Source organism: Equus caballus, chromosome 19, assembly GCF_041296265.1.
Source record: "Equus caballus isolate H_3958 breed thoroughbred chromosome 19, TB-T2T, whole genome shotgun sequence".
Taxonomy (NCBI): Eukaryota; Metazoa; Chordata; class Mammalia; order Perissodactyla; family Equidae; genus Equus; species Equus caballus.
In genome coordinates, this window is record NC_091702.1 from 9,763,323 (window position 1) to 9,783,708 (window position 20,386).

Genomic DNA, 20,386 nt, shown 5'->3' on the forward strand with positions numbered 1-20,386 from the left:
GCCGAACCTTTGTACCAGTCCCACCTAGGCTTCAGAACCCAGGGGTAATTTCCAACCACCATTTTTGTTCAGGGCCTTGGACTTTAGGTAAAAGTGAGGCTGAAAGTGTCCCATTTCAGTAACCTATTCCACATTTCAGAATAAGATTCTGGGATCACATCTGGGCAATATGGAAGGTTCAGTTCAAACTGTCTCGGGTTAGGGACAACCAGCATATGCAGAGCAGAGAGGGCGGATGTGTGCCCTTTGGGGACCCTTCTCTCTGGGGGGCTGCAGGGTGAGGACAGGGCATAGTCCTTGGAGACAAAAAGCTCCATTCTGGGGTCAGAGTTTTGAACAAGGTTCAACTTCTCCAGATCGGAGAGGCTTTACTGACTTGGCTCAGTGACGTGTCCCTTTCTAGTCTCTTGAATCTGGTCTCTTCTGATCCAGAAAGCTTATTCCTTGTAAACTATCTGGTGAAGACCACTCTTGCTCTAACAGGTCAGACACAGACGCAAGCCCTTTTTTGGCTCTTTTTTCAAAGTCATCAACTCACATTTCCCAAGTAATTCACACACATCGTGAACTACTGTCATCGGCGTATTAAATTCAAAGGGATGGATGTAACCACACACAAAACATCACATGTTCACAGATACACGATAGGATCAATTAAGTAAATGTTCTGTGATTTTTCTGTCCCCAACCCACCTTCTCCCACAATGGATGAGGCACAAAGCCTTCCAAGATGACCAGTCGCAGAACTTTGAAGCTAGAAGTGGCCTTCTAGAGCATCTGCTGAGAACCTGACCAAGGTGAAAGCTAACAAAAAGGGGCGCCTTCTGCTCACCCCAATTGCATGCTAATCAATTGCAAACACGCCAGCGGTTGAGAAAGGAAAATTTATGCAGTTAGCTAGCATAATCGGAAGATGGCGGACTAGTGTCCGAAAGAACCACCTTCCAATCCTACAGAACCTTGAGGCAGTTTATGGAGGGGAGATAGGCAGGGAAAGAGAGGGTTTAGGGATGTCGACCATCCGCTGTGACAAACTGCAAGGTGCCACGTTCTCTCTCTCTTCTATCATTTGTGATGGGTAGCAATGCAGGATTTTTCTTTCTGGAGGTCGTCATGTTCCTGGGCAGCTCAGAGAACAAAGTCATTGTCTTATCACAGCTCGCGGATATACGTAAGCAAGAGTCACGGAACTAGCAGTCATGTCTTTTGTAAAAGCAAGAAGTGCTTGGTCACCTAGGCTGCGTGCAGGCGAGAAGGTATTCACACAGACTAGTGAGTCAGGGTCCTGGTTACAGTGTTGCTTCCTTTCCTAAGATGGCTTCGCTCGTGCTAACTTAAGATCTAGCTGTTACAAAGCGGCTATCTTTCTGAGCCTCAGGTTCTTCATCAACAAAATGGGGATTAAAATATTACGCGCTGAAACAGTTATTATGAAGATTGCCTATGTGCTCAGTTAAGATCAACCTGCTCGTTTGTGTTGAAGAAACTGAGATCCAGCAAAGCTGAAGGATATGTCCAAGTGAGTGACAGTGATGGGACGAGCACCAAGGTCTCCTGCGTCCTGCTATGTGCTCTGTAAGGCAGGTGGGGCCAGGCTTTCTCCAGACAGCCAGCACACCTCCAAGGCTAAACAGGGCCTCACTCCGTGTATGGTGTGAGTTTCCATTCCTGTGGGAAAGAAGAGTCCTCTATCTGCAGACACTGAGCTAGCCCTGAGAGAGTACTCTCCACAGCCAAGAAGCACAGGACTGATAAAGGTCCAAGAGGGAACCTCTGAGCCACAAAGAGGCACGATTATAAACCACCACAAGCTTCTGAAGGGAAACAAGTAAATAAACAGCTGAAGTTAGATAACTAACAAACAGCTGGTTTGGAGTAAAAACTGTGCCCAGATCTAGACTTAGTTACAACCAGTGTTTGCAGCTCCTCTGATGAGACCAAGTCCTTGCATTCTGCCAGCGTCCCCGCCTCCACCATGCTGCTCTCCTCTGAAGAAAGGAAGGATCTGAGGGCAGTCAGGTTGAACCACACGAATGACGCTGTCAACAGTCAACCCCTCTTGACCTCTGAAAATGCACCTTTCGTCTGGTTCAACCTAATATTTGTGAGTCAACTCGTAACACGTTAGTATGTAAAGTGGTGCCTCCACCTGTTAGGGAATCGTCTTTCTTTTTTCATTCTTACGTTATAAAAGTATGATGCATATTTTCAGGGAACTTGGAAGATCTAGAACAAGATGACATACAGCCCCACTCTACAGCAGTCCCCCGTTACCCTTGGGGGACACGTTCCCAGACCCCCAGTGGATGCCTGAAACTGTGGGTAGTACCGAACCCTAAATGTACCATGTTTTTTTCCTATACATGCATACCTGTGATAAAGTTTAATTTATAAATTAGGCACAGGAAGAGATTAACAACAGTAACTAACAAAATAGAGTGATTACAACAACGTACTGTAATAAAAGTTACCACAGATCTCAGCAACCTCAGTATACAATTTTTTTTTCCTTTCCTTATTCAGTCAAGAACTTTCACCTTTTCACTTAAAGGAAGCACTTCACGACTTCCCTTTGGTGTATCTGAATTGCCAGCATCATTACTTTTGCGATTTGAGGCCATTATTAAGTAAAATAAGGGTGACTTGAACACCAGCACTGTGATACCGTGACAGTTGATCTGATAACCGAGACAGCTCCTAAGTGACTACCAGGCGGGGAGCATGTACAGTGTGGACACACTGGACAAAGGGATGATTCATGTCCAGGGCAGGATGGAGTAAGACAGTGTGAGATTTCATCACGTTGCTCAGCATGGCACACAATTTAAAACTTAGAAATTGTTTATTTCTGGAATTTTCCATTTAATATTTTTGGACTGCAGCTGACCATGGGTAACTGAAACCACAGAAAGTGAAACCATGGATAAGAGGTGACCACTGTATAGCACAATTTTTATTTGTGTACTCACTCTCAGCATTTTGTTAGCATATCTGAAATATTTATAATTGTTAATAATGTACAAGCTTTTAATTATGCCTTAAAAAATGAACTCCTAGCCTGTTTCCTTATCTGGAGTAAGAGGAAACTGAACTGGATTATCTCTCAGGTTTCTTTTGTTTTTATCATTCAGTTTCTCTGTAGATGACCTATATTGCTGAAAGAAGACTGTCACCTTTTTTTTGGTAACTAAAATGTTAGAATCTGAGCCTATTTGAGAAGAAACAACGAGGGCCACATCCTGCCTACTTGTTACTCAGTTTGTTACTCTTTTAGATTCACAAATTGGTCTACACACATTATCTCCTGTAAGCTTTACGAGAATTCCCAGGATCAACATCATCCTCACTTTACAAATGGGGAAATGGGCCACTCAGAGGCACAAGCGACCTGCAGCATTTCTAGAGGCCAGCTGTGGCTGAGGGTACGGGGAATGAGCGAGAGCTGACGGAACCATTATTTCAACCTGGAAAGGAGGGCAGAGGCTGACGAAGTTCTTCAATAGTTTAGACAGTGTTTCTCAAACCTTCAGCTTTGAGAGCTGATGAAAATAATACAAAGGACCAGCCTCAGTGCAGCGGGCTGGGACTGGGACCTCTGCATTTTCATCGAATTCCGATTCATACCAAAGAGTGTGTGTGTGTGTGCACATGCATGCATGTCATGGTGACTATTTGCATATGTACTAAAGCAAATAACTAAAAGGTTGAATTATAGTATGAAGCATTTAGATTAGACGAAAGAGCAGAAGAGGAAATGTGGGGGGAAGTTCACACTCCCTGAAATGGCTTACTTGGGAATAGCAGTGGTTCTCAAACTTTACTCTGTGCCACAAGTGCTTGGAGGGCTGGTAAACAGGCTGCTTTCTTTTAGTAGGTCTGGAGTAAGGCCCTAGGATTCGCGTTTCTAACCAGTTCCCAGGGGCTGCCCCTGCTGCTGGTCCAGGGCCACACTTTGGGACCATCAGTGTAGGCAGGCACAGTGGTTCTAAACCCTGGCTGCACAGTAGAATTATCTGGGATGAGTTTTTAAAGTATTGATGCGGGGCCCCACCCCAGAGACTCTGATACAACAGAACTTCGTTGAAGCCCGTATAGCGTGGTTTTCAAAGCTCCCCAGGGAACGTAAGGTTCAGGCCGGGCTGAGAACCCCTGCGGCTCCGGCTTCTCCTTCAGTCCAGTCGGGGGCTGCCGGTTTAATCACGTTCCTCTGCGTGTCCTCCCCCAGAGGCAGGTGAAGGCAGTGCACTCGGTGGCCCTCCTCCTGTCCTCTTCCCCACCCGGAACCCATGCTCTCACTAGGATGCTTTGAAAACGTGTTTCCACCAGACACCAGCAGACCACCACCTTCCGGACTCAGTTGATTTTTTTCTTTCGACAATGCTGCCCCCTAGTGGTCTTAAACAGTAGAATCGCGTAAAAACCCACCTCAGCCATCAGGGCGGCGATTTCCTCCTAGAGCTGAACAACTTGGGGAATTTTTCTCTGACATTAAAAAAAAAATAAACAAATTCAATATGCGTCAAAACCATGCCACGTGAATCTCTGACGGGCCTCTCGGGCCTCCCGCAGTTTCTCCAGGCTTTCTCCTGAGTGCTCCTTTCCGCATTCCACCAAGCCCTTCCGTGCAGTCAGAAGCCCAGCGAGTCAGAGAGCGGGAAATTACCAGCAACTGGAGTCCCCGGGGCATTGCAGTGTCCCGCGCAGGCTCTTCCCGTCCGAACGACTTGTTCTCACCGTTTCCTCACTTCTCACACTCGCCTCTTTCACTTGAATGATGGTTTATTGAGAATAGAATTCATCCTCCCATGATGAGCTCTACAAACCTCCCTGGGTCCCACCATCTCCGTGGAGTGACCTTTGCACCGCACAGGTGCTTCGCTCTGTCTCGTTTATAAAGTCTCCCTTCTTCCTCAAGCCTCCAGCCCGGATCATGAGTAACTCCCTCTTTCTAGCTCACTCACAGGGTCACAGGCTTGCTCTTACCTCTCCCATCTCTAACATCAAACTCTCCTTTGGCCCTAAGGACCCTTCAGCTACTGCCCTATCTCTCTGCCCCGTTCACTTCCAAACTCGAGTCTGCCCAGGTTGTCTCCAATTGTCTCTAAAGGCTTCCCGACCCAGGCGTTCTTCCCTCTGCTCCAGCCGGGCCTCGGTCCCGTGGCACCTCCGACACTGAAACTGCTCTTCTCATGGTCTGCTGGGACTCCCAGACACGTGGCCCACTCCAGTGGACGCGCTTTGTGCCCTCCAGTGCTCACGGTGTTGCAGTCTGGGCACGCTCCTCCTCGCCGCCCTCCCTGCTCTTGCTTCTGAAGCCTCCCGCGCCCCTGGGCTCCTTCCTGCCCGTCTGGCTGCTGCCGACCCAGAAGCCTGCAGTGTCCTCTCTCCAAGGCCGGGGCTGGCTTGGAGAACCTCTCTTTTCTCTCTGCAGACTCCCCTTATATAGTCTCATCCACTTCTGCGAACTTAAGTACAATCAGTAGTCTCGTGACATTAATATATTAATATTAGGTTGCTCCCCGTGTCACTTCTCCACCTCTCTCTCCTCCCCATCTCCCCTTTGTATCTCACAGGCATCTCCATTTTTTGCATGTCCAAGGAGGAACTCTTGGTTTCCCTCCCCAAACCTGCTCCTCCCTGCCTCCCTCCCCTCTGGGAACAGCCAGGTCTCTGGGAGGGAGCCTGACTCCTCCCTGCCCCTTACCTACCACTCCCAGTCCACCTGCAAATCGTATGGAGCCGACCTCCAAAATACATTTGGAATCTATCCACGTCTCTGTCTTTACTACCAGCACCCTGTTCCAGGCTGCCTCATCTGCCTGGAATACCACAATTCCTTCCTAAAGACCTCCCTGCTTCCTGCCTCCTCTCCCTCTCCACCCACTCTCACAGCACAGTCAAATCAGAGACAGTGCTGTGGAATGTAGCTGTACCCTGTCATTCCCTTATCTAAGAAATCTTAATGACTTCCCATTAAAGTTTTATTTTTTTTGAGGAAGATTAGCCCTGAGCTAACTGCTGCCAATCTTCCTCCTTTTGCTGAGAAAGACTGGCCCTGAGCTAACATCCGTGCCCATCTTCCTCTACTTTTTATATGTGGGACGCCTACCACAGCATGGCTTGCCAAGCAGTGCCATGTCCACACCTGGGATCTGAACCGGCGAACCCTGGGCCGCTGAGAAGTGGAACATGCGAACTTAACCGCTGCACCACCAGGCCGGGCCCCCCAATAAACTTTGAACTTTGAATAGTATATGAACAACTGGTTTGCGCTCAGCCAACTTCACCCGTACCTCTGGCCTCCTTCTTTATTAGGCTGCTGCCACAATGGCTTCCTTCTGATTGCTGGAACTCACTAAGCTCTACCTGCCTCAGGGCCTTTATACATGCTGTTCCATCTGCCTAGAATGCGCTTTCCCTGTTCTTCACATGGCATGCTCCTTTTTATTTTTTAGATCTAAACACTGACCTAACTAAATAGGTCTTCCCTCTCATTTCCTATCTCAGCCCCCTATTTGTTTTCTTCACAACACTTCACATTTTATTCTTACTTGTCTACGTCTCCATCTTCTCCACTCAACTCCAAACTCCCTGAGCTCAGAAGCTTTGTATCTGTTTTATTCACAGATGAACCCAGCCACTGGCACAGTGCCTGGCAAATATTCGGCTTGTGTGTGTTGAATGAAGGTACAGGAAGAGTCACAACCTCCACTCCACCTCAAGTGCTCTTGTCGAGGCTCAGTGACATCCACGTGGCTGGGCCACTGGACAGTGTTCTTTGCTCATCTTACTTGATTGCAGGGTAGAGATGGGGGAGTGTCTTGGGTTCAGTTTATTCTCTGTTAACCTTGTCAGCATTTCCCAACATGCTTGATTCATCACCACGCCCCCAGCACCCCGCACACAAACGCTTCCTAAACACTGTTGACCGGATGAAGCCCTCAGCCCTGAGTGAAACAGGATGTGAAGGAAACGGAGCTGGTGGCCTGATGCAGATGTCCGAGAGAACTTCTGGGCAGAAATTTAAATAATGGCTTCCAACTTGCAGAAATGTTGATCATAGGCACTCATTTCCACTTGTATAATAAAAGAAAAAAGTGTTTCATATAACTTTTCGTACCTCATCTTTTTCATAAAGGGAGAATGAACTTCATAGTTTTAGTTTCTGAGTAATAATCCAATATTTGGGCGTCTTTCTCCAAGAAAGAAAAATATTTTGCTTATAAGCCAAATTCTACCTCTGTTGGGCAGGCAAGGGTGAGTAAAAGCATTCTCTTCTTCCAACAAAGCAGCTGAGGGCCACTTAAAGTGGCTTACACAAGCCAAACAAGCAGGCAGGCTAAGCCCTAACCCTGCTGTGTCATTCCAAATCCCGTCCCCTAGCCGTGTGGACACTGCCTGCCCCTGAGAAACAATTAAGAATACATCTGCCTCCATTCGACTTTGAGACAAAGATTTGATTCTTCTGAAGGACATTTACCCACAGGTGTCAGTGGGACGTAGAGAAGCTGGAGGCCTGCAACCCCTGGAAGCTGTCAGATGGCCTGGCCTCCTAGGTGCTTAGCTGACCTGCTTTGCAGAAGAAATCCAACCGTGTCTGCGACTTGTCACTCAATTGACTTGAGGCCATCTGTGCTCCCTGGTTCTGCATGACATCTGGCTGGTGCCAAGAGGGTTAGCTCAGCTCCACCCTTCTGGGGAAGAGATTCATTTTCCTGTTTAGGAAACATGATGTCAGGCTGAAAGAGGCAAGTGAGTAGCCGGGTGTGGCCACGAGCAGGCCCTGGTGAAATCCATTACGTGGTGTCTTAGAATAAAGCTTGGTTCAAAGTGGTCAAGGACAGGGTGTGCCACTGTGGGCTGGGAGCCACTGTGGCTTCAGCTGTTTGCTCAGCATTTAATATGTTTATCTTTCTGCTAAACACATTGTCGTTGAGTCATCTCTGTTAATCAGCCGCCCTGTGTGAGGCCCAGCTCAGCAAATCCAACACACAAAGACAGGCCTTCTATCCTCAACAACCTTACATGCTACAAAGTCAAAATAAATGCTTTCTCTCACTTCTTACTTTAGGGAGCAAGGTCCCCAGGCTCTGAAAGAGGTTAATACTGTATTCTTTTTCAGGCCAGGAACCACGAAGCAATAAAAGTCAAGGAAGAACCTAAAGTGGTCAGCATGTTTTTAATATCATTTAGTATTTTTGCTGCAAACTGAAAATGGAAAGTCTGTTTACCCAAAAGTACCATCAGCCTCCAAACCATCCATATTTCATGTTAGACTATTATGCTGTCACCAATGTCAAAGCAATTACGTTAGTCGAACAAATAATTGCATTAAATTTCTAAATTCTAGGCAGAAAATAAGACCACGTAACTTGAGAAAGTAGAGAAACTCAGGAAATGCTGTCTGTTTGGCCTTCCACAGAAATAGTTCGCGCCATGACGCATGTGATAAACCAAGGGATGGCCATGTACTGGGGAACCTCGCGGTGGAGTGCCATGGAGATCATGGTAAATGTATCGCTATTTTCAAACGGCCATTGAGCACCTGTTGTTGTTTCTCAGATACCACGTGTAAATTGCAAGATGTTTTGCAAACTTTCCTCACAACCACTAAGGCTCTGGAATTCCATGATCAACCCATCATTATAGAGATGGATACGGGGGCTGGATCTCATCAGCTCGCAGTACAGGGGGTGCAGGTCTCCAATAGGAATCACGTTTCAGCACGTTCTTTGGTGGCAAGAGGGTAAAGTGAATTTCCCAGCCAATGAGATATATGAACATGGGATACATGAAGAGAATATTCTAGTTTTCTCCTTAAACTGGATTAACTATGCTGTTTATAACATGCTAGTGAGAGATTATTTCTATATATTAGTCTAAGTTTTATTTCTTTAGGAACCTAAAAATAGTCAAACTACATTTTCTTTATAACAGTCCACAATTCACACTTTGACTAATTTGCCCTGGACTTTACTCAGTCCAAACCCTCCCAAAGAATGATGAAGAATTCCCACACTTGGTATTGCTCTTAGTGAAACTGATGGTCACAACTTCGCTTATTATTTGCATCCTACATGTTTGTTGGTTGTACTGATTTCACTAAAATGAAAATTTTTCATGCGTATGAACCCCAGGGCAGCCTTATTTCTCCTCAGTATAAATTCACTTGCAATCTTCTTTCTCCCTAGGAAGCCTATTCCGTAGCAAGACAGTTCAATATGATCCCACCCGTCTGTGAACAAGCTGAGTACCATCTTTTCCAGAGGGAGAAAGTGGAGGTTCAGCTCCCAGAACTCTACCATAAGATAGGTAATCTTCACAATCAAATGTACCGATTATTCTTAACCATAGGAGCATCAGCGATCCGGGAAACAGTGTTATGAAATGCCTTCCTAATGTCCCTAATTAACGTAGGGATTGGAAGAACTCTGCCTTCCAGAGACTGGAGAAGAATCGAATGTGCCTGTATGCATCTGCAGGGTCCCACTGATGAAAGCCAAGCAGAGCTGTAAATTATGACTGGCATGTACTCAGTAGGGGTTCAAAGAATGTGCATAGAACGAAGGGAGGAGACAGTGAATAAACTCATTTTTCATAAGGTGCTTGCTCTAGCCAAAGCATGCATCTCCCAGTGGATTAGGGTGCCTTTCCAAAAGATTACAGACATATGCATCTATCTCCTGCTCTGTGCCTGGAACTGAGTCAGGGAGAATTGAAGATCGACTGACAAGCCAGGCATGACGTGTGTGTGTAGGTAGACATAATGGTTTCAAAGAGAGGGAAGAAATAGATAGGCAACATATATGCAAGAATTCTGGACATCAGAAAAACATGAATGAGCCACATTTTCAGGCTTATTCACCAAAACAGTTTCCAGAGATAACTTTCTTCCTAAGAAATAGAGGTTCACCTGAGCAGAAAATGCTGGGTAAGGGCAGAAGGAAAAAAGAATTCAACACCAACAATGACAACAGTTATTATGGCTGTCACCCACTGCGTGGGCTGGGCACCAGCCCTCATACCCGTGCTCTGGATGGGCACTATTTGGGAACCGAGTGGACCAGCAAAGCGCTGAATTTCTGTGCAAGTAGAAGTGTTTGTGTCCAAGTATAAAAAGAAATGTGAATTGGGGACTTCAGGAAATCATGGATGAGCCACATTTTCAGGCTTGTGTATATGGTCCACTCCCTATAACCAACAGTACATTTTAACTCATTAATAAAAATGAAGCACAATTTGTGAATGCCCAAATTTTAATGAAAAGATGTACGCTGGTATTAACTCATTTATCTGGCCAGGTTTTTCCATAACTAACCAAGTCCATTTAAACACCCCCACACCTAATCCCAGTTTGTACAAGCAACTTTTTACATTTTTTTCTTCTGTAGGAGTTGGAGCAATGACATGGTCTCCTCTTGCCTGTGGGATCATCTCAGGAAAATATGGAAACGGGGTGCCTGAAAGTTCCAGGGCTTCACTGAAGGTATTTTCCTCCACTTCTAGGAAAGAGTCGGGACGGGAGCGAGGCTGGGAAGCGGGAAGGAAGATTAAAGGGAACAGCTCTGCAGCAGCCTGTGGCTTCGGGCTCAGCAGAGTGTGGCCGTGGCCTTGCCCTGGCCGGTGTCCTCTGGCAGGCTCCTGAGCCCTCCAGAGGTTTCTCCTCCCGGCCAGGCGTCAGTCAGTCCTTCATAATCGGCGGCAGGGAATCTTCTCTGGGGACTGGCGGGAAATACCCAGTGACCTGCTTGGACTCGTAGGGCTCAAATCCCTACACTATTATTTATTCTTCCATTAAAGACGGCATTTCATTCCTTCTTTGAAACTAACGCAACATAAAATGACTGTTTTATGTAAAAGGATTTAATTTTACCTTTCTTGACAAAACAAAATTTAAGCCATAGAAGTTTAATCCATGTCGGGCAAACCACTTCTATCTGAGCACAGTTTGAGGCTGGCTGGTGCTTTTACTGTGTGGGGTGGGCATGGGGAGGAGGGTTGGCGAGGCAGATCAGAGCCCAGCCTCTGTCCCTGGGGCTCAAGGCGGCGTTCAGAGAGGGCCTCGGCCACTGAGTCCTGTAGCTCACATTCTTCTCTGGAGCATGAAGATGTTCAAGGTCAGTGACCCAAAGTTACCTCCATCCAGAGCATCTTGATGAATAATTTATTGGAGAGCACTCCAAACATCTCTCCTTATTAATAACTTGTCTGTTGTTAAAAACTTGAGAGAATGTGTAGTAACATTAGAATCACAAGTTACTCTGTAATCAAGGGAGAGAGACTAGAGGCATGTTTCAAATTCACGCCAGGCAAAGGCCGCTGAGGACACAGAAGTCTGACCTGGCTGCGCCCTCAGTGCAGTCAGCGAGAGGACCCTCCAGGAGGCTCCCACTGCCCACATCTGCCGGGTGTGGCTGGGACCGCCCTGGGCTCCCTAGTGAGAACCTTCTCAGGATCTGGGTCTGTCACTTTCCTTTCCCCCTGTAACAGTTGATCTATTAGCCTTTTTGTTTTCTAAAATGATATAATAGAAATATCTCCTAAAACCCGGTGACGTTGTTCTGTTTCTAGTTTTGCATTATCACACAATATAATTACCCTAAAATATTAAATATGGTCTTGCTTCTGAAAAATTGAAGATTATTCTGAACCAGGTCTGAATAAGTCACCAAGGAAAAATGAAAAGCATCTTAGGGAAGAATGTATAAAAGGAGGAAGGCAAGAAGAGGGGAACGAAGGAAGGGAAGCGTTGGCCATGGTGATTGTCCTGTGCACCTTCTGCGGGCCAGGCTCGGAGCAAAGTGTCTTTATCGTCTCCTTTGATCCTCACAAAGACAAGCAGATACAGATGGCTTTTGGTCAGTTGTAGGTAAGCATGTCCCTCGCAATCTTTCAAAGACTTTCTGAAAAACTCAAAGTACTTCCATATATGCCGAGATTTCTTCTCAGACTGTCCTTATAAGAGGGTAAGCCTTTTCCAGAGGCAGAAACTGAGCACAAAGAGATTAGACAATAATCCAAGAGCATAAATTCACAACAGAGAAAGTTGGTATTAGAACCCAGGTCCCCTGGCTCTCTGTTTATCTCCGCAAACACACTTTTGTCTTGCTTCAAACCTAGGCTTTTAGAGGAGGAAAAAGCAGCTATCCTGTATTTGGAGTGTATGGTTGGCTGCCCTCCATCACTGTTTGGGAAAAGCTCACAAACAGCTGAAAAAACTTTCACAAAGGCACCAACAAAAGAAGAAAGTAAAAAAAGGAGATACAAAATATTTGAAGGTGGCTAAACCCAAAAGCAACTCAGAAAATATTTCTGCTGTTAAGTTTTATAAAGTCAACTCACCATCTACTGAAACATCCTTAACAATAAACATTAAGGGCTCTCAACACGTGAAAGGCGGCCAGTCAGGGGCGCCCTTCCTAAGTCGTCAGCCTGAGTGTTTTCCAGGCTAATCTGTGTGTACTTAGAAAAGCCACTTGAGCAGAGGAACCAAAGGAAAAACAAAGCAAAGGTCAGGGCAACTTTAAGAATGAATGAGCACCCTAACAGTAAAGAAAAAAATTTTAAGATAGAGAGCTAGGCAAGTACGCAGATAAATAAGTTGGCAACTTTCACCTCTCCCAAAACAGAATAAATGGTTGGGGTTTCACATTGGCTGTTGCAAGTTATACTAATAAAGATGGTAATGCTTTGTGTCTGTTGTAAATATTGAACTGTATTTGAAGGACAAATTAAGCCAATGTGAAAAATACCTATCCTGTAGAAAGTGGTATTCCCCGAGAGGGTTCCTGGGAGCCTGCATCTGGCCTACCACGGTAATGATGACTTCTAAATCAGTGTCATCAGCTCTGGCTTCACTGCCGAGCTAAACACCACTACTTCTTCCTATGTATCAGGCATCTCCAAACAGCTGCCCCATGGGCACTAGTGATGCCTACTGGAATCTCTCCTCACTCCCCAGAACCTGCCCTTCCTTCTTGGTTAACATTCCTCTACCCCTCCATCTGGTCAACCCAGTCAGCAGCCAAGACATTATCCCAGACCGCCTCCTCTCCTCCCTCACTCTTGTCCAGCAGGGCACCAAATCCTCCAGTCCACATGCTGACCCTCTCAGGTCCATCCCCTGCACTGCCCTTGTTCACATCCTCGTCATTGCTTACCTGGTTTGCTGTAGGAACCTCCCAACTGGACTGATTTTTCCCCCTTTTCTCAACTACCCACTACTGTGATCAACTATCTTTGTAAAAGATAAAACTGACCATATCATAACCCCACTTCAAATCCTTTAATGACTTTCCAATCATTGCTTATAGGACAAAACCCAAACCCCACAGAAAAACATCCAAGGAAATACCCTTGGGATCTAACCTGAGCCCACTTTTCCATTCTTGTTTCTCTCCATATCGTATTACTTCATTTTCCACCCAAATGCACTGTACTCTCTTTTGCCTCCCAGAAACGCCCTTCTTTTCATTCTGTTGTAGAAGCTCTCCTCATCTCGAAAGACAAAGTTTGGTTGTCTTCACCTCTGCGAAGTCCGTTCTCACTTTATAAAACTGAGTTATTTCCGCCTTCCTCCATTATTCCATAACCACTTCTTACAGAGTCTTAGAATTCTCTGGTTGCAAGCAATACAACTTAATTCAAACTAATTTAATCAAAGAAGGGGGACACATAGGCCCTCCTTGGGAAGGATGGAGTGGGGATGGCCTCAGGGGAGACTCCATCCAGAGACTCACACTTTGTCAGGACTCTCCTTCTCCCCTATTTCTCTCTGCATGTGGGTGTCACTTTCTCCTACTGCAAATGGGTCTCTCCGTTTAGGCAGCTTATGTCCTTAAAGGCATGTAACCTGTGAGAAAAGAGATCTCTTCATCAGCTTCGGTCTAGAGAAGACGGGCCAAGCTTGGGTCATGTGTCAACCTGTTAGACCAATGACAGTGGCCAACAGGATAAGATGCTGTGATCAGCTCATGTAATGCAGCTCACCTTTCTAAAAGGAGGCAGTACCAACATGGCTTCTGAGGAGATCACTGAAGGGGGTACCCCAACTGCAAAACACTTCTCAAGTTACCGGACGATGTGTGAATACCTCTAGAACAGAAACTGAAACTGACTCATGAACTCATTACAGAGCCTGGCACATAATAGCTACTCAATAAATGTCTATTTAATGAATGCAATAGCCATAACAGAAGATCAACAAAGTCTGATCAAGAGACAGGTGTGTAGCTTTTAAACAGAAATTTTAAAAAGAAATGAAAAGTGCAATGAAATTTATGGGCAGCACTTCCCTGTTGTTAGCAATCACAAAACTATGTACCCCTCCGTCACAGGAAACATGCAAACCTAGATGAGTCAAAGTCAGGGGAGAGGGCGGTGCAAGTACACCAGGAGTGCACGTGAGGAAACTAAGAGTATTGCACATTATAGTGTAATTTCAGAGGGAAAGTTTTCAGCCCCAGCATTTTGCCCACAGATTTCAACCTCAATAGTGAAGACTCTGCTGCTCTTTTGAGCCGAAGCCTTTGGTGTTTAAATAGAAATAGTCAATGATCTTGGATGTTAAATTATTCTCAACAAGGTCTAGAGATGAAATGTGCCTGATTCTGGCCATGGCTTTATAGTTGCTGCCTGGGTTCCAATCTAGGACTACCAGCCAACTGAGGGCTTAGGGGCCAGTCTCATAGACTATTCCCACACCAGTATCATTACCTATACAACGGGGTCACCTAGATAATGGGCACAGCATTGGAAGATGGCAAAGAAATAGGCGTTAGGAAAATTTAGGCAATTTTATGACTTATGCATAAAGGTAATAGCCCACTAACCTGGGGAGAGAAGCTCATCCAATTGTTCCTTTGGCGAATATTTACTGAGTAGCTGCTCAGTGCTGGGCCCTGTGCTGAGTGCTGAGGATACAGGCGGGAATGGGACAGTCTTATCCCTCGGGGAGTAACTCAGGGACTTGCTAGAGAGACAGACACATGAGAGGGGGAATTCTGAAACATCGTGGAGTCACATGGGACAGTCAGCAAAATTGTACCGGATTAGAAGGGGTGTCCACACTCAATCTGAAAATTGAAGAGATTTATCTTCACCCTGTGGAGCCCTGATTTCCTGGACTCCTTCCTCACCACCCCCTCCTCTGTGCCAACCACTGTGTCAGGACTGGAGATGTTGAGACAAACGAGAAGCCATCCCTGCCTTCCACTTAGTTAGAAAGAAAGATCACCACATAATCAAACCACTGCAGTGCAACGGGGTGAGCCATACAAGAGGGCTGGAAGAGGAAATGTCATCTTTTTCTTTTTTTTTTTTTTGAGGAAGATTAGCCCTGAGCTAACATCTGCTGCCAATCCTCTTTTTGCTGAGGAAGACTGGCCCTGAGCTAATATCTGTGCCCATCTTCCTCTACTTTATATGTAGGACGCCTGCCACAGCATGGCCTTCTGAGCAGTGCCATGTCTGCACCCGGGATCCAAACCAGTGAACCCCAGGCCGCCGAAGCGGAACGTGTGCACTTAACCACTGCACCACCAGGCCAGCCCCATGGAAATGTGATCTTTTGACTCATGGATTATGGCCCACGGCCAACAAGCTGGGTTTATTTTTGTGCACAATCACATCCACCACCAATTTTCTTACAAAAGACATTGGCTCACTTCCATATTTAATTAACATTTTAATCAAGCTTCATCTCCTCCCTAAGCTAACATTTTCCCACTTGTAAAGCAGTTAAAGCTATTTATTTCCAAAATACTTTTGTTTCTTTTGGTATGAGGAAAGCAGTATAAATACCATGCATCTACTTTTTAAAAACCCTAACCTGTTTATGTTTTCCACTGATTAAAGCAACAATGAGATTTATAGTGGAGGGAGTGGGGAAAGAGGGACTCAATAAATAGAATGTTTGATGTTTGTTACTTTTAGAAGTCTGTTGCTCAATATGTGCATCACACACATACACATACGCATACATATAACTTATAACCTAATCCTAAGAGTAAAAACGCATTGCACATAACAAGATTTCAAAAATGGAGTTTCACAAGATTGATACATAAATCAGCCATTCTTTATGTGTGTGGTATATATGGACACCTCAGGAACTCTCCCAGTTATAATAAAAAGCAATTGTTCAAAAAGCACTTGGCTTTTGGTTTTCAACCTCTTTTTCTTTTTCATTTGAATAACATTCAGAGATACTGGTCCCCTGACAGATGTTAGGAAACTCAAGTGAGGACTGGTGATGTTTTTCCCATTGAGGACAGCAAAAGTAAGTTCAGGGCTCTCTGATGGACCCCGCCCGCTTGTCTGGGCAGGAGGGCTGCTGGGCCCCCATCACAGTACTCGTTGTTCATGATTGTCCACCTCATCACCACTGGCACCCCTCCTGCTGGAAGAAGCTGAGCTTTCCCAGAGCTGAGGCCGGGCAACTCTTGGCCGTCTCCCTAAGCAAACTCCCAAGTGAGAAGCCAGACCATAAGCCTGGGAGATCTGGGAGGCGAACTGAACTGGGGCAGCTCGACCTTTCTCTTTTTCTCATCTGCAAAACCATTCCAAAAGTTATAATAAAACATAATGTGGTTACCCTTTTCTTTGGAAATACTGTTTTACACTAGTGAAAAAATACTTAAAAAACACAAGCCAGCAGCCCATTGAAATCATGTGGCTGGAGCATCCGCTGCCTTTGGGAAAGTAGAAGCACCGGTGGCAATTAGGTCGCCAATCCAAACGGAGAAAGTCTGCTCTGCCCACAGTGGGGTGGTTGTTATTATTTTCACTAAAACAGACTAACAGAGTCTTACTAATCTTCTTTTCCTCTGGGTGTTGCTGCTTGTGCCAGCTTTGTATGGAAGAGTCTATTCCTCATTTCATAGTAAGAGCAGAACCTTCTGGAAAGTAGGGTATTGAGAAGTTCTAAAAGATTTTTCTCCTTATATTTATGAAATGAGGCTCACTTTATAGTCTACAAATCAGAGTCAGTCTCCTCTCATAGGTTTTCAAGAAAAGTTTCCCATTTTGAGTTTCCTCGCCTTTTTAAGTTTCAATTATTATACAAAAGGTAATACACATTTGGGAAAGTCTTTCTCCACTTTAAAATCTAAACACGTACGTGGTGCCTTTCAGTTATACCATGTCTGCTTCTGGGAAGGAGCTGAGAAAGCTAACAATAAAGCCCCACTGTAAGAACGTGAGTCGAGGAGAGACTGAAGACAAGAGGGAGGCAGATGGTTATAACGAGGACATAAGATAATGCCTTCAAGTAGAAAGCTTGGCGCCCAGCTTTCCTGACAAAAAGGAAACATCACAGACTTTGGTGAAATGTAAATTTTTTTTTCGTTCTTGCTACATTCCAAAATTTCTGTGGCACTAAGAACTGCCATTTCCTCCACTTCGAGGACTAGATATAATCGATTATATGTTAGCACTTTAACAAGTTTTGTGCATGTTGATGGATTTTAATGGTGAATATTAGTCAAAATCAATCTGTTTTGAACCAATAAACAAGGAGCGAGACCATGGGGAATATTTCTTGGTGTGAAGGCACAGGCGCCCTTGTCACCAGGACACACAAAGGTCAGAGTCAAGAAGATTCAAAAATTCACCGTAAGATTCTTATATTTTATTGCATTAATAATCTTTGACATCAAACACTTAGCAGGCATTAACATGTCAATATTCTTCTTATTCCTAGTGCTACCAGTGGTTGAAGGAAAGAATCGTAAGTGAAGAAGGGAGGAAACAGCAAAACAAGCTGAAAGATCTGTGCCCGATTGCTGAGCGTCTGGGGTGCACGCTGCCTCAGCTGGCCGTGGGTGAGGAAATCACTGGGGGATGTGCTCCGTGGACCACAGGGAAGATGGTCCACCCACATCATTTTATCTTGATAAAATACTGTAGGGGCAGGCTGAAGCATAAGCTCCTGGTTGATACTATCTAAAATGAGGTTTTCACAGTTCCCCAGAATTTTCTATGTGCTAAAACACATTTTTCACTTCCTTCCCCTGTCCCTTGTAACAGTTTAAACAAGAACACGTCAGTGAAACTGCTCACATCCTCACCGTGTCAGGCGTGAGCCCTCTGAACCGTGTAGTGACATCCATTTCTCTGGCTCAATTTTCCATCTCTGGAAGCTCAGGCGGGGGTGGTGAGAGGCTGAGGAGCAGAGCAGGACAGAGGCCCGCAGGGACAGCTGATCCTAGATGAGCAGCTTCACCCCGAGACATCCGGGGACCCCGAAAATTGCTCTTCTATCTTTGTGGAGTCAATCATAGGTCATGGTCACTGATAACAACTGAAAGGCACAGCCACCAGCATGTCCGATAGAAATCTGATGTGAACCACGTATTTAACTTTAAATTCTCTAGTGGCAAATTTAAAAAAGTAAAAAGAAAGTAGGTGAAATTAATTTAATAATGGATTTTACTTAACCAGTATAGCCAAAATATTATCATTTTAACATGCAATATAAGAAGTTATTGAGATATTTTACAGTCTTTCTTAAGTCTTAGAAATCCAGGATGTATTTTATACCTATAGCACATCTCAATTCAGGCTAAACGCAGCTCATTTGTTCCATAGCCACTCACGTGGCCAGTGGTTAGGCCTTGGACAGAAAAGCATTTAGACTTGTGGCACCCTTGCTGGGGGCTATTTGCCAGGCTCTGTGATAAGCACTTTATTCATTGCCTAGTCTCCTTAACGGTCAGAAAATCCTATGAGGTATATACTTTTACTAGCCCTAACTTACAGATGTTAATGGAGCATTTGCTATTATCTTTACTTTACAAATGAAGAAACTGAGGATAAAGAATTTATGTGGTAGCCATGGGAAAAGAATAAGATGGGTGTTGATTCTACAAAATACTCCTAAGGCTTAAGAAATAACAGGAATTGGGACAAATCAGATACAGTGACCCAATGAAATAAAAAGCTCAAAATAAGTTCAATGCAACTAAAATAATTGAATAGAATATTTGCTATTGCTTGACCTATCTGAGGTTGCAAGGCAGGAAAATGGTAGCTGCAGGTGACCGTTACAGAAAGATGCAAATAGGAGGTGGTTTTTAGGGGGGAAACCATTTATCTAAGTATGTATATGACTGTTGCTTTAATCCTTTCTTCCAAAAAGCAAAAAGTCAAGTATCTTTAACGTGATTAGTTAGCATCTCTCCAGCTTTAACAAGCGCAGTGAAAAGTATTAGTTATTTGACCATCAGCAAGTCATCTAACCTGATAGCAATCTCTCAATTGTAAAATGGGTATAATAATACACACCTTACAAACTTGCTAAGTGAAAGGAAATTATATATGTAAAGCAAAGAGGTGGTGTTCAGTAAGTGGTAAGGACGCTAATGAAGATGGTGATGTTTTTCCAAAGAATGAGACACCCCAGACCTGAGTCTGTCCACTCCTAGCCATGGCATGTGGTCAGATAATAGGCATAAAGAGAAACATCTGTTCTTGAAATGCAGTCATAAATATGGTTTTTAGGTGGTAATGTGAAAGTGAGTATTGAGTTTAGCTGTGACAGAGATAGAAGAATACTGTATTTTGGGGTTTTTTTTTTTGAGAAAGATTAGCCCTGAGCTAACATCTGCTGCCAATCCTCCTCTTTTTGCTGAGGAAAACTGGCCCTGAGCTCACATCCGTGCCCATCTTCCTCCACTTTACACGTGGGACGCCTACCACAGCATGGCTTGCCAAGCAGTGCCATGTCCGCACCCGGGATCTGAACCAGAAGGTGTGAACTTATAACCGCGGCGCCACTGGGCCGGCCCCGAATATTCTATTTCTAAAGAGGAAATCTTTACAAAATTTAGACTTTCACTGGATATTAGATATACCTGAAAGACCCTCTTTACAGAGTCTGAGTTTAAATTAAAACATGCTGTGTTGCTCCTTTCCCTCCCTCTGTGCCCCCAGATGTCTTGTCATGTTTTTCTTTCTTTATAAACAAGTAGTTTTGTTTTTAACCACAGAACTCTCAAACCAAGACGGAAATTATTTCCAGGCATATTACCTTTGATCTGTTAGAAGCGTGGAGGGGAGGTCCTCTCGCAGGAAACAAACTCCTTGAGCCCAGCTGTGTGGGGGTTCCCATGTCACACGCCTGCACAGAGTCAGCATTCACACTTTGCCCCAAACAGGCACTCCAGCGTGCCTGCTGCTGACACCTGGTTAGATGTCAATCATGTAGTATCGTCTGCATGTGTTACCTGTGCTGTCGGCTAGCTCTGCCCAGTGGCTTCTCCTACACCCCGCAGCCCACAGTGGGAATCAGCTGTTGCTGACATCAGGTCATTTATGGGCAATAATTTTCCCAGTGCCTGCTTTTCCCTCAGAACTTCCACTATGCCAAAAAGAGTTCTAAGTGTGA

The 20,386-nt window shown here is 44.9% G+C and overlaps 1 protein-coding gene and 1 long non-coding RNA gene across 6 annotated transcripts in view; one reads left to right on the forward strand and one right to left on the reverse strand.

Annotated features, from left to right (window-relative positions):
* The window catches only part of KCNAB1 (potassium voltage-gated channel subfamily A regulatory beta subunit 1), a 364,559-nt gene that overhangs the window by 334,223 nt on the left and 9,950 nt on the right, over nt 1–20,386 (forward strand). For 4 of the 5 annotated variants that reach the window (XM_001490611.6, XM_070243167.1, XM_001490563.6 and 1 more), the window contains 4 exons: nt 8,423–8,508; nt 9,192–9,312; nt 10,392–10,486; nt 17,702–17,822. In XM_001490611.6, the coding sequence (XP_001490661.2) occupies nt 8,423–8,508; nt 9,192–9,312; nt 10,392–10,486; nt 17,702–17,822 (423 nt within the window). Of the gene's footprint in view, nt 1–8,422; nt 8,509–9,191; nt 9,313–10,391; nt 10,487–17,701; nt 18,071–20,386 lie in introns of those variants that run through there. The other variant, XM_070243166.1, reaches the window with a different exon arrangement.
* On the reverse strand, nt 17,615–20,276 carry LOC111768993 (uncharacterized). Its single transcript, XR_002801669.2, has 2 exons — nt 20,030–20,276; nt 17,615–18,370 (listed from the first exon to the last, which is right to left on the reverse strand). It is a non-coding gene; the product is annotated as an uncharacterized lncRNA (long non-coding RNA).